Genomic DNA, 13,137 nt, shown 5'->3' with positions numbered 1-13,137 from the left:
TATATATATATATATATATATATATATATATATATATATATATATATATATATTTATTATTATTATTATTATTTTTTATTTTTTTATTTTTTTTTTGTGTGTGTGTGTGTGTGTGTGTGTGTGTGTGTGTGTGTGTGTGTTCGGAACGCTTCGTCTCGTTCCTGGTTTCCGGTCGGACTGTGACTGTGACGCTCTCTGATCAGCGGAGCGTCAACATGGCAGCGGTTCTGTCACCGAGACCGTGCGAGAGCAATCCCGCGACTCCCGGGACGCAGTCTGTGAAGGTGTGTGGGTGTTCGCGGCTACATCTTGTTGCACAGACCACAGTTATAACACTCTAGCATGAGAAGTTTACATCTGTTCAGTTACTGCGTCTATATCAACGTGAATGTGAGCATCAGTCGCCTTTGTTTATTTACTATTAGCCTGCTAGCCGATGAAGCTAAATATCTAGATGAACGGACGATGTTCTGAGTAATTATACCTTTAAACAAATAAACCATATAAACGGACTCCAGCTGTCTTCCTATTTGTATTTTGGACAATCATTGATAGTATGTTGTAATGGGCTTTAGACCTAGCTATAATAGCCCTTCTTAACATAATACCTCTCAATCCAGATTGAAATGTGTGACTCCTCCAACAGGATGACATTGAGGAGAGCTCCAGTGATGGTAGTCAGGCCCCCAAGAGACGGCGGATGGGCTCCGGAGACAGCTCCAGGAGCTGTGACACCTCCAGCCATGAGCAGGGGTGAGAGATCATCATACACTCTTCACATTATACCACGCTGACCGCCGAATCCCTTTTAACACAAGACACCACAGATGAATAGGGTAAAAATAACCTGTTATGTATTTCTGACTGAGTACAGTCACCTGTTCCTGGAATTATTGGCTCACTGAAAATGTTTTGAATCTTTATTCTGTTCTTTTACGGTGTATTGAGGTTTGCTATTTCATTACAGACCAACATACTTTCCTGCTGAGAATCTGACCGAATACAAATGGCCCCCAGATGACTCAGGGGAGTATTATATGTTACAGGAACAAGTGAGCGAGTACCTAGGAGTCACTTCATTCAAACGGAAATATCCAGGTATGTACGATGAGCCTCTGACGGTCTGCAGAGAAAAATCAAATTAAGTGGTATTCACGTTATTGGTCAAACGGTGGTTTGATTTTCAGATTTAATTACTCATGACAGAGAAGACTTTCTGTATTGTGCTGTGACTGTCCCAACACCCAAAGTTTTTCTTCTCTACTTCATACCAGATTTGGAAAGAAGAGACCTGTCTCACAAAGAAAAACTTTATCTGAGAGAACAAAATGTTATTACAGAAACACAGTGCACTTTGGGTAAGAATTCAGTTTTTCTCGTTTCCGTCTCTTGAATCTGTGAAACAAACAAAAACAATCATTATTTTGTAATTATTATTCTTACTCCGTCGCTTCTCCGTCAGGCCTCACTGCTCTGCGCAGTGATGAAGTGATTGATCTGATGATTAAGGAGTATCCCGTCAAACATGCGGAGTACTCTGTCATACTCCAGGAGCGAGAGCGCCAGAGGATCACTAAAGAGTACTCTGTGAGCACGCTGAGTGCGGTGAGGGACACACTCTTTTATTTATTACTGGCTTTAGATATTACTCTTGTTAAAGAAATACATACTCTTATTTGGCATAGACACATTAAATCAGCGGTTCTCAATTCCAGTCCTCGCGCCACTGCTCTGCACATTTTGTATGTTTCTCTTATGGCTTCAGACGTTTGTTCTATTCGAACGTAAGTGCCCTGCGAAGTGGACATCACAGGATATTCCTCCATGATTGCAGTTCGACACGAGCGTATATGTTCCATTCAAAGTGCATGGGCGAGGACTGGAACTGAGAACCGCTGCATTAAATTGATCAAAAGTAATGATGATGATGATCAGAAATGTTTTTTGGGCAGCAAATCAGCATATCAAAATGATTTCTGAAGGATCATGTGACTGAAGACTGGAGCAATGATGCTGAAAATTCAGCTTTACTTCCCAGGAATTAATTAAAATTTGAATTGTTAGTATTAAAAAATATTACTTATTATTTTTACTGTATTTTTGATCAAAAAATGCTTAGCTTTATTTATTTTGATGAATTTATATATTAGTGCTGTCAAATGATTAATCGCATCCCAAATAAGTTTGTTTAAATAATATATGTGTGTGTACTTTGTGTATATTTATTATGTATCTATAAATGCACACACATTTAAGATAAATATTTGACATTTATATATTAAATGCATTTATATATATATATATATATATATATATATGATATAATTTATATAAATATATACACGTAAATACATGTAAATATTATCTAAATATATGCTATGTGTGTCTTTTATATATGCATGCATAATAAATATACTCCATACACACATTAGAATATTATATATTGGATGCAATTAATCACACACACACACACACACACACACACACACATATATATATATATATGTGAATTTTATATTTTTTTTAAGTAAAGGCTGGTGTATGTGGTAATAATGATCAATATGGTTGAACTTAGCTAAAAGTATGTTAGTCCTAATGGTCAGATTTTTTTTTTCTTTTAGCAAATGCAGCAACAGAATCCTCAAAAAGTTGAAGCCAGTAAAGTGCCCGACTACATCAAGAAAGCAGCTAAAAAAGCTGCTGAATTCAACAGTAATTTCAACCGAGAGCGGATGGAGGAGAGGAGGGCTTATTTTGATCTTCAAACACATGTAAGATGTGCTCATGTTCTTTAATCTGATTGTGTACTGTTACTGTGGTGTGTAAAATGCATGTAAAACTGCTGTACCACCCAAAAAAACCCTAGGACCGGCTTAATAGCCTGGCAGCTAACCCCAACTCCTGAGCATCCACTTACAGACCTCAGTCAGGATCAGTAGGGCAGGGTTTCAGATTTTATTGAAGCACCCCTGGGCGCCGCCATTGGCTAGCGGACCCCCACCTGCTGTTAGCATTCCATTGACTCCCATTCATTTTGGCGTCACTTTGACAAGCGAATAACAAGCGAATAACATCTGAGGCATTTAAAGACTCCATTTGTCCATTCATTATTTCTTAAGAAACACGAAAATGTATAAAAGGCTCCATTACCTTGTATCTTACGTTATGGTCCCGTAGAAGCAGTTTTTGTAAAAATAGGCTAACGATTGCATCATAACCTGCGACTCTCTGTCGCGCAGTAGAGAAATTACCATATGGACAGGAGGAGAAGCTTGCAGACAATCTTTTACCGCCTATGAGGCTATCGGGAGGGGTGGAGGAAGGCATAAAGTCAAGGGAGAAACCCATAGAGAGTCCATAGAAGCAACGGGACAAAATTGTCACTGTGTCCATTTATTTTGCGGTCTATGGATAGGATAGCGCCATGTTTCATTTTTGAAATAAATGAAAGCAATAAGAATAGAAATAAAAGACCCCATTAAACCATTTTGATAACACACTTATTTTCCCAGGTCTCATTACTTGTTCTCTTTCACCCCCAGATTATTCAGGTGCCTCAAGGAAGATACAGAATCCTCCCTCCAGAAAGGACCAGGACCGGTCCATACCCAGTCGCCCTCATTCCTGGCCAGTTCCAAGAGTACTACAAAAGGTGGATTCCGTAATAAGCCATCCATCACTGTACTGGAGACAAACGAAACGAAAGCCTTAAATTCGTTCAGCGTTCTGACTGGGTTTTTTTGTTTGTAGGTACTCTCCAAATGAGCTCCGCTACTTGCCTTTGAACACGGCTCTGTACGAGCCTCCACTGGACCCCGAGCTGCCTGCCCTGGACAGTGATGGGGATTCGGATGAAGGTGAGGACGGGAAAGAAGACGGCAGAAAAAATAAAGCTTCCTCTGTAAGTTGATTTCAGGTGACTGCCTGTTACTTATAAAAGTGCACAGTTGGTTTAGTTAGTTCAAATGTGATTTTCTGTCTATAGTTTTCAGTCCAGTGCAATTTAGTGTCTCGAAAGCAACTGCAAAATATTGAATGTTTATGGACACATTTCCAAGTGAAAGTGCTAAAATGACTAAAACGGAAATAGAAACGTCTCGGTTACGTATGGTAACCTTCTTTCCCTGAAGGAGGGAACGGAGACGACATGTCGGTGACCGACGAATATGGGATATCGCTTCGATAGACCAATCAACTTCGAGTGTAAACTAAACGAGCCAATGCACATTGGCATGCAATTATTGCATCCAGCGGCCGCTGATCACTGCATGAGTATAAGAAGGCAGCAGGTGCAATGCATTCCAGTTTTTTGCTGAGGAGCCTAGCCGGGGACCCGGCAGCTCAGCGGCGGTACAGCAACCATGGCGACGGGACGTGACGGTGACCGATGAATATGGGATGCCATGGGTGCTGCCGCTTCCAGTGCCCTGTGCGAGCCACCTGCGACCCTATTAGGTGTAGGCCGGGGCTCAGAACAAGTAGCTCCACTCACTGTTGTCAAAGCACTACCTCACTGGGTTAGATTGGATAACACTGGGAAAACGTACCCGGTCCGCTTGGAACCGGGACGCTGCGGAAGCCCCATCCTTCCGGAAGGAGGTCTCGGAGGCAAATACACACATAGCATCCGTTTAGGAGTATACGGAGAAATTTGAGTTGATTAAAAACCCTCTTGGGTTATATACACATACGAGTACCGCTTAAGGTCTCAATATGGAACCCACCCTTCCATGGTTCTCACGGATACATCATGAAGGCCTGGCACCGGACGTTCCGCCGCGTCCAGCTGCCTAGGGTGATGGAGGATCTCAACAGGGTCTACAGTACGGACACTCTGGAGTAGTTTTAGCAAGCCGACACTAACCGGGGCCTCTCAGTGCCATTACCCGTTTGAGGTGAGAACACAGGAGGATACCGGCTCTACACGAAGGCTATAGAGCCTAGCGAACGTGTTAGAGGTTGCCCAGCCCGCAGCTCAACAAATATCTGTAAGCGAGGCGTCACGAGCCAGCGCCCAGGAGGATGCAACACTTCTAGTTGAGTGAGCTCGCAACCTGAACGGGCAGGGCACATCCTGAGCCTGATAAGCCAGGGTTATGGCATCCACAATCCAGTGGGCCATCTTCTGCTAAGAGACGGCACTCCCCTTCTGCCGGCCTCCGTAACAGACAAAGAGCTGGTCTGAGGTCCTGAAGCTTTGTGTCCGGTCTACATAGCACCTTAATGCTCGGACGGGACAAAGCAAAGCCAGGGCTGGGTCTGCTTCCTCCAGGGTCAGTGCTTGCAGGTTCACCACTTGGTCTTTGAAGGGTGTAGTGGGAACCTTGGGCCTGTAGCCAGGCTGGGGCCTCAGGATTACCTGGGAGTCAGCCGGCCCAAACTCTAGGCACGAATTGTCGACCGAAAATGCATGCAGATCCCCTACCCTCTTGATGGAGGCCAGTGTAAGCAGGAGCAGAGTTGGAGCAGGAGCAGAGTAGGGCCTTTGTTGACGCCCTCGTAAGTGAAGTGACATTCAGCCAAGTATGGTGACCCATACTCAGAATTCGTGCTCTGCATTTAACCCATCCAAAGTGCACACACACAGAGCAGTGAACACACACACACACACACACTGTGAACACACACCCGGAGCAGTGGGCAGCCATTTATGCTGCGGTGCCCGGGGAGCAGTTGGGGGTTCGTTGCCTTGCTCAAGGGCACCTAAGTCGTGGTATTGAGGGTGGAGAGGACACTGTACATGCACTTCCCCCACCCACAATTCCTGCCGGCCCAAGACTCAAACTCACAACCCTTCGATTCCAAGTCCGACTCTCTAACCATTAGGCCACAACTTCCCCAGTACCCCCCGCTGCTGCCATCTGGCGAAGGAGGAGTATGAGTGAGTTCCGGTGCTTGGCCGTCTGCAACTCCCCATGCCCTCCTGGGACCCAGAGAGGGAGAAAACTGCTCTCCTTTCGAGATTTCCAGATTTTCCGCCTGGTCCTCCTCCAGGGGAGGGGGAGGTGCCTTCACCATCCCCCAGAAAGCAGCTACCTCTCTCTGGGTCACCTGTCCCGGGGCCTCTTGCTCTTCTGCTCACCGCCAAGTTTGACGGGGGTCAGGACGAGAGGGGCAGTCTGCCTGCGCCCAGCTCCACGGCACCACTTGGAGGCTGCTGCAGATGCGATGCGTGAACAGGGGCGGTGGTTCTCGTCTGTCGGCTGCCAGAACAAGCCCCAGATCGTGGCCGCGGCAACGGTACTGCGCCCCCCTTAAGGTAGCGGAGCCTGGTTTGCAGCTCCAAGATGGTCATATTCCTGCAGTGAGAACATGACTCATCCACGAAAGCCACCTCAGCGTGCTCGACGCCCAGACACATGAGGCAGCGATCGTGACCATCACCCATTGCCAGGTAACGACCGCATCCAGAAACCCACGGGTGAAACGGCATCCTTATAAGGAGGATCCGTCGTCTTTACGTGAGGCTCTTTTAGAGAAATTTGCTCTTCAGGAAATGCTCTTTTAGTGCTGAGGCGCACAGGGGAAATGGCTGCTTTCAACACGACAGGGGTAGTGCAGCCTGAAGTGTGCTATCCACTCAACACAGGAACGACCGCCGCTGAAGCGCCGTCTCGCCAACACACAAAGCTTCCGACAGCGTGCTGAACTCGTAGTTCACAGCAGACACAGTTGAGCAGAGCGATACTAACGCTCGGCTCCGAAGCGAAAAGCTGGAATGCATTGCACCTGCTGCCTTCTTATACTAACGCAGTGATCAGTGGCAGCTGGATGCAATAATTGCATGCCAATGTGCATTGTCTCGTTTAGTTTACACTCGAAGTAGATTGGTCTATCGAAGTGATATCCCATATTCGTCGCTCACCGACTTGACGTCGAAAGTGAAAGACTGAAAGGGAACTAAAGCTAAATTTACATATAAAAAAAACGAATGAAAATGACAACATCATAACACATAACAAAAGTACTTATAAAAAAAAAAAGAAAAATATCTAAAAAGACTAGCTAATTCAAAATATGAGTAATACTCTATAGTAGTAGAGCTTTTGACCATTATGAATAAATTGGATCATGAAAAGCGGTCCCTTTTTGAGATTTGACATAATCCGAAAAGCAAACCATGACTCGTGGATGATAGTCAGTGTATTAAATGATTGAGATATTTATTCACTTACAGGACAGCTCATCAGGAAACACTTCAGACGGAGACAGCCAAGACAGTGGAATTCAGTCCAAAGTCAAGAGCAAAGACGCCACTCCTCGCACCGTCCAACACAAATCTGTCCCCGGGTACAAGGTAGAAGAAAAAAGCCCCTGATCTTTTTTAAAATAACCCAACACCTCTCTTCTCCCCTTTTCGCCACTCCTCTTTTCCAGCACTTTCAGCAGAGAAGTCTTCTTTCTTCTGACTTGATCATCAGTACATGGTCCAAACACACGCTCTCTCTCTCACACACACACACACACACACACGCACACACACACACACACTCTCCCCCCGGTTGGTCATAGATCGGGACTGCACGTGTAAATGGAACTTATCTTCTCTTTGAAGAGTGGCACTCATTTGTTTTCAGTGCCAGGAAACCCAGTGACAGTTCCTGTGTTCTGCACAGACCTTTGGAGCAATAACATTTTTGTGTGGCATTGCCATTAGTTTAGGTTTTTTTTGTTTTGTTTTTTTTTTGTTTTTTTGCTGTGTTGCACTTGTGAAGGTAAATACCCTCATAAAATGAACAGTACTTCATATAGCTTAAAATGCCTCTCTTTATCCCTCCACCTGCCTGTCGGTTAAGCTGAAGGGCATGCGAGCGGTTTCATTTGGCTGCTAAACACTAAAAAAACTGCTAATAATCCATAGATATGAAACAATTGAAGAAATATCAAGGGTGCACTCAGTAATGTTTTCCCCTGTTCTATATGGAACGAAGTCGTCGTCTTATGGGTGCCACAATGTTGAGGTCACATGACCAGCTGAGTGTTGCAAAACAACCAAGTTACTAGCAAAAGCAATAAAAGAAGCACCAAGCACGTTTGCAGCACTTTTCCATTTATCAGCAGCTGTAAGCAAAACAGTTCCCCTCATTAAAAATAAATAATATTCGAAAGCACCATATGAAGTTATCATACGTCTTCGCAAAACGTTAAAAAATAATTCCTCCAGCTGGTGTGAAATGTCATTAATCCACGCTGATAGTCTGAAACTTTGATTGACTGACTTCTGGGAAACCGTTCTGGTTTCCACTGACTTCCATTTTATGGACAAAAAGTTTGGAACAACATTAGGGTGAATAAATGAAGAAACTTTTCCTTATAGATCCTTTTAATTATGCCTTTAACAGTTAAACAAACGTACTGAGTGCACTTTTAAAGTTAGCTTTATTTATCCTTTAGTTGCTTTACTCTCTTATCAACGATTGTTTGGTATAACATTGTCAAACTGAATATCAGTTTGTGGGCACCTTAAATATGCTTGATATCCGTGTTTTACTCTGATAAATTATGTAAGTTACTTTTTTTCCTGTCAAAATGCTTGCTGGATCAACAAAAGGTTTACCTTTTCACATTAGAAAATAAGGAAAACAAAATTTATACGAAGTAAATTGCCATGCACAATAATTTAGCAGTGTTATATTGCAAGAAGTCATTTAATAACTTGCCTGCATATGCTTGCATTTGAGCTACAGTTCTGCATACTTAAATTATGCTTTGTACAATATGTGAATTTTTTTTGGTTTTGTTCCAGATGGTTTACATTTTCTTGATTGAAAATGTAAATTCTTATCTAATGTGTTTTTGTGGGGAAAAAATGTTTCCATATTTTATTATTAAAAAATACGCCCCAGCTAGAGGCTTATTTTAGCCCCGTCTTCGTTACTAGTTTTCCTTGTAGTTGTGTTTCTCAGGAAGCGTGAGCCGTCTGTTCTCCAGCAGTATGCACAGTAGGTTGACCTGCTACATTTGTCAAAGTATCTTGCCAGTCCACTGCAGTGCACTCCATTTCCCACAATGCACTGCACTCTAAACTCTAATGAATTCCAGAATGAAATTGAACTTTTTTTTGTAAACACAAAATGGAATTCACTTTAGAATGCTATCCGTTATTTTGAGGGATGATAACTATACTACACTCATGTGTGATGTTAGAAGGTCATGTGACCGTGTAGCATACTACTGGTCGAAACATTCTTTGAATGTTGCACACGTTTCACTTTTTTAAAGACAAGAATATGCAGTATTCTGAGTGAGTGTGGGGTTTCAGTCCTAAATCACTGCAGCACGTATGACAGTCTTGATTTAGGAGACGGTAGGTACAGCTCTCACTCGACAGTGTGTTGTTTCCATCGCTTTTTCATGCAATCTCTCGAGTCTTGTTAAGAGTGTTTGTAGTTAAACCACATTAAATGGTCTTGTTCCTGTTATGTGATTTTCATATTTTATGTCATACTCCTAGTTCAGCTGGAATTTTTCTGCTGTTACCGAATGAAAGGATTTTGTCTTTTTGTTATCATTACTGTGAGCTTCACTAACATCTAAATGTGTCTTTAACTTGTAGCCATGGCCTGCGTCTGGAAACCTTTAGTTTGGTTTTCCACAATGTTGTCACTGGCCTGTTTTTATTTTTTTATGGTAGGGCCTTAGACATGTCATTATTTAGAGTAACCTTTTGAATAAAGAGGTTTTAAAGAAATTAGACTGTAGAGAGATTTCTTAATGACTGTGAGCGCTGAATGAAAGTAGCACAAGAACATTTTCTATTTTGTGTGCTTTGTTATGCACTTGTTACACTTTGCACTTGTTACACTTGTTACACTTTGCATTGACTTTTTCTTCTGCCAGTTTGTTTACTGTGGTGAAACACTTTTCTTTGGGTTATCTGTGTGTGTCTGTGTGTGTCTGTTTCTGTGTGTGTCTGTTTCTGTGTGTGTCTGTTTCTGTGTGTGTGTATGTGTGTGTCTGTGTCTGTGTCTGTGTGTGTCTGTCTGTGTGTGTCTGTGTATGTCTGTGTCTGTGTGTGTGTGTGTCTGTGTGTGTCTGTGTGTGTGTGTGTCTCTCTGTGTCTGTCAGTGTGTGTCTGTGTGTGTCTGTGTCTGTCTGTGTCTGTGTGTGTCTGTGTCTGTCTGTGTGTGTCTGTGTGTGTCTGTGTGTGTGTCTGTCTGTGTCTGTCTGTGTCTGTGTGTGTCTGTGTGTGTCTGTGTGTGTGTGTGTGTGTGTGTGTGTGTTTGAAAAGAGTCTCTTATGCTAAGCAAGGCTGCATTTATTTACAATTAAGAATAAAAATATAAATGAGATTAAATACAGAAAATGCTAATGTCTAATGTCAAGTTGTCTATTTAATATACGTCACTCCTTTCTTCAGTGTGGCATGTTTCTTCAGAAGTCATTTTAAAATGCTGATTTGCTGCTCAAGAAACACGTTTATTTTTATCAGTATTGAACAAAAGAAAAAAGAAAAGATTTGCTGCTTAATTTTGTGTAAAACTCACGATTTTAATGAAAAAATATTTCGTTCCATTATAAATGTATCTTGCTATCACTTAACAAGTTAATGTTTTCTTTCTGAATAAATATTAATAAATAAAAAAAAAGAATTTTTGAACAGTAGTCTTTTATCTTGATTTAAGTGACATTTTTATTTTTTATTGAATTAAATGTTTTGGTATTTTTGGCTTGTGTATTTATACATTATATGCATTAACCATTCTTAAAATTGAAATATTAGGCTATTGTAATACCTTTTAAGAAGCTGCATCCAGTTTACTGTAGTATTTGTACTAATTTAATTTTAAAACTCATAGTGGTTTTGATTCAAGCATTAAATCAGATGGTGTGTATGACCTTGGTTGCCTGGCGTTTATAGCGTTACTCTGCCCTTGCAGCCTAAGGTCATTCCCAATGCTATATGTGGCATATGTCAGAAGGGTAAGGAGGCCAACAAGAAAGGCAAACCAGAGACTCTCATCCACTGCTCCCAGTGCCAGAACAGCGGTAAGTCCAAACTCTTCCTGACTCGTCTGTTGAATGAAAATCTTCTAGTAATATGTCCTGATAATGTTTGTTCCTTCACTACATGTTGAGGCTCTGTGGTGTGTGACATTGTGCGTATATCATGAGAGGCCTGACTTTGTGTCCAGGTCACCCGTCCTGCTTGGACATGAGTGTGGAGCTGGTGTCCCAGATCAAGATGTACCCCTGGCAGTGCATGGAGTGCAAGACGTGCACCGTGTGCCAGCAGCCACACCATGAGGAGGAGATGATGTTCTGTGACAAGTGTGACCGAGGTTTCCACACCTTCTGTGTGGGCATGGACTCCATTCCTCAGGGTGAGGCTCGGAGATGCCTTCTCCCTCATGTGCATGCATGAATGAATACTTACAATGCTAAGCTGAGGTGAAATCTTACCTCACCAATAAGGTTTTTTTATTATTTGGTACTTTTAATCGCTTTAAGGTTAAAGACCGAGATTAGGTTCCAGACATTCTTACCATAGAGAGAAATTGTTTGGACAAAAATTTGTGCAAGTGCAGGATAAGTTGTATAAGTTTTTTTTTTTTACATATTGGGTCATAACAGATATAAATATTTAATGATTTTGAAAGAAATTTCTTATGCTAGGCTGAATTTATTTGATGTGTGTGTGTGTGTGTGTGTGTGTGTGTGTGTGTGTGTGTGTGTGTGTTAATTTAATGCACCGTTTCGGAATAAAAATTTAATCTTAAAAAATGTATCTTAATTTGTTAATCTGACAACTGAGGGTCACTGTCTTGAGACTAAACGCCCGAGACTGAGACTATCACCCAGGAACACACACAGAGGGCTTTTTAGATTTTTTTCTTTATTATTATTATTATTATAGGTGAGTTTTAATTAGTTATATTGTGATTTTTTTTTTTTTAAAGTGTTGTATTTTTGCTAGTGAGAGTTTAGAAGAGAAGTTGGAGATAAATGTGTCCTGAACAGTATTCCTTACTGTTTTATAATTATTTCTCTCTCTTTCTCTCAGGTTGCTGGGTCTGTGATTTGTGCAACAAAGAGTTTTCTACACCTCAAAAGAAAGGAACAAAAACACCCAAAAAATCTAAATGAGATCCAAAAAGTCGACCAATTTTTTTTACCTCACTTTGGTATTAATTTCTATTTTTCTATTATTTGACATCCTTTATGTGTTTCAATGTTGCATTAACTTTTTGTAATTTACATTTTTGTTGTTATAAACAGTTGTTTCGGCATCACATAAGGTTTTTTGTATTGTTAACTTGTTTAAAATAAAGTTGAAAAAGCATTTTGTGTTTGTGTGTGTCTTACTGGTTTTGTTGTGGTCATGCTAGACATTTCTCCCTCACTCTTTCATACGGACAGTCAGGATTCAGAGCTGAAATGTCCTGCTGCAGTCATTATGCAGCGTCTCATTCAGTTGTAATGAGCAGCAGGAGGCCCAGCCTGTTTCAGCTACACCATAACAGCATTTTTCCCCGTCTAGTTAATGGGACGGTGTTTAGTGTGGTGTAGCAGATGCCCCGTGGAGGTCCACAGAGAAGCAGCAGGTGCGACGGCTGCTCTGACACCTGATAACCTGGAAAAGAGACCCTTGTGAAAGCCTCGTCACAAAGGATCCGGCTTTCCGTTGAGCAGTCGGGCTCTGTTTTGACCGAGTCACTGGTGATGTCTGGCTGTTTGGAGTTTGTGTTGTGTAACTAGATCCACACAGCATTGGATCACTTTTCTAAAGCTGTTGGATATTTGATCCCATCCACACGAGGGCGCAGTGACTCTGTTTTCATGTTTCGAGCACATTATATGAAGCCTAGCTTAATGCATTGGATAAAAAGATTAAACTCGCCATTTCTAAAGACAGCAAAATTACTTGATTTGCTTTTTTCTTATCCAAATATCACAATTGGGTCAAAGCAGATATGAATTTGAAATCATTTAGCTACTTTTAGTGGACATTGCAGTGTTTGCCTTTTTTGCTGGCATCTAACATTCAGAAGCCTATACCATAACCTTATATCATAACCTTTCTCTCTTATATTTCTTAAAAATCAGTTATAGCCTTTTATATAGGCCTAAGTGCCTCCTTGAATTGCTAAACGCATGCATATTAATTTAAAAGAGTCACAGAGTTCAAATGCGGTG

At 41.7% G+C, this 13,137-nt stretch overlaps 1 protein-coding gene across 2 annotated transcripts; it reads left to right on the top strand.

Moving 5' to 3' along the window:
* The first annotated feature begins 144 nt into the window (after positions 1-144).
* LOC113113066 (PHD finger protein 10) lies at positions 145-12,283 on the top strand. Of its 2 annotated transcripts, none has more exons than XM_026279221.1 (12): positions 145-284; positions 647-753; positions 968-1,098; positions 1,275-1,358; positions 1,463-1,605; positions 2,622-2,771; positions 3,543-3,652; positions 3,751-3,901; positions 7,178-7,297; positions 10,881-10,989; positions 11,136-11,324; positions 12,005-12,283. In XM_026279221.1, exons 1-12 carry the CDS (start codon positions 216-218, stop codon positions 12,085-12,087), a joined length of 1,446 nt encoding a protein of 481 aa, XP_026135006.1. In that variant the 5' UTR covers positions 145-215; the 3' UTR covers positions 12,088-12,283. The 2 variants fall into 2 exon arrangements, with proteins under 2 accessions (XP_026135006.1, XP_026135007.1); XM_026279222.1 differs by having other exon boundaries at positions 255-390.
* Positions 12,284-13,137: the final 854 nt, after the last annotated feature.

The sequence above is a fragment of the Carassius auratus genome, chromosome 13, assembly GCF_003368295.1.
Source record: "Carassius auratus strain Wakin chromosome 13, ASM336829v1, whole genome shotgun sequence".
In the NCBI taxonomy this organism is placed as follows: domain Eukaryota; kingdom Metazoa; phylum Chordata; class Actinopteri; order Cypriniformes; family Cyprinidae; genus Carassius; species Carassius auratus.
This window is presented reverse-complemented; position numbering and strand designations above follow the sequence as displayed.

Coding starts and splice junctions, on each gene's coding strand:
- LOC113113066 (XM_026279221.1), top strand. CDS start 216: ATGGCAGCGGTTCTGTCACCGAGACCGTGCGAGAGCAATCCCGCGACT. Junction 2,772..3,542: donor ATTTTGATCTTCAAACACAT/GTAAGATGTGCT, acceptor TTTCACCCCCAG/ATTATTCAGGTGCCTCAAGG. Junction 10,990..11,135: donor CTCCCAGTGCCAGAACAGCG/GTAAGTCCAAAC, acceptor CTTTGTGTCCAG/GTCACCCGTCCTGCTTGGAC.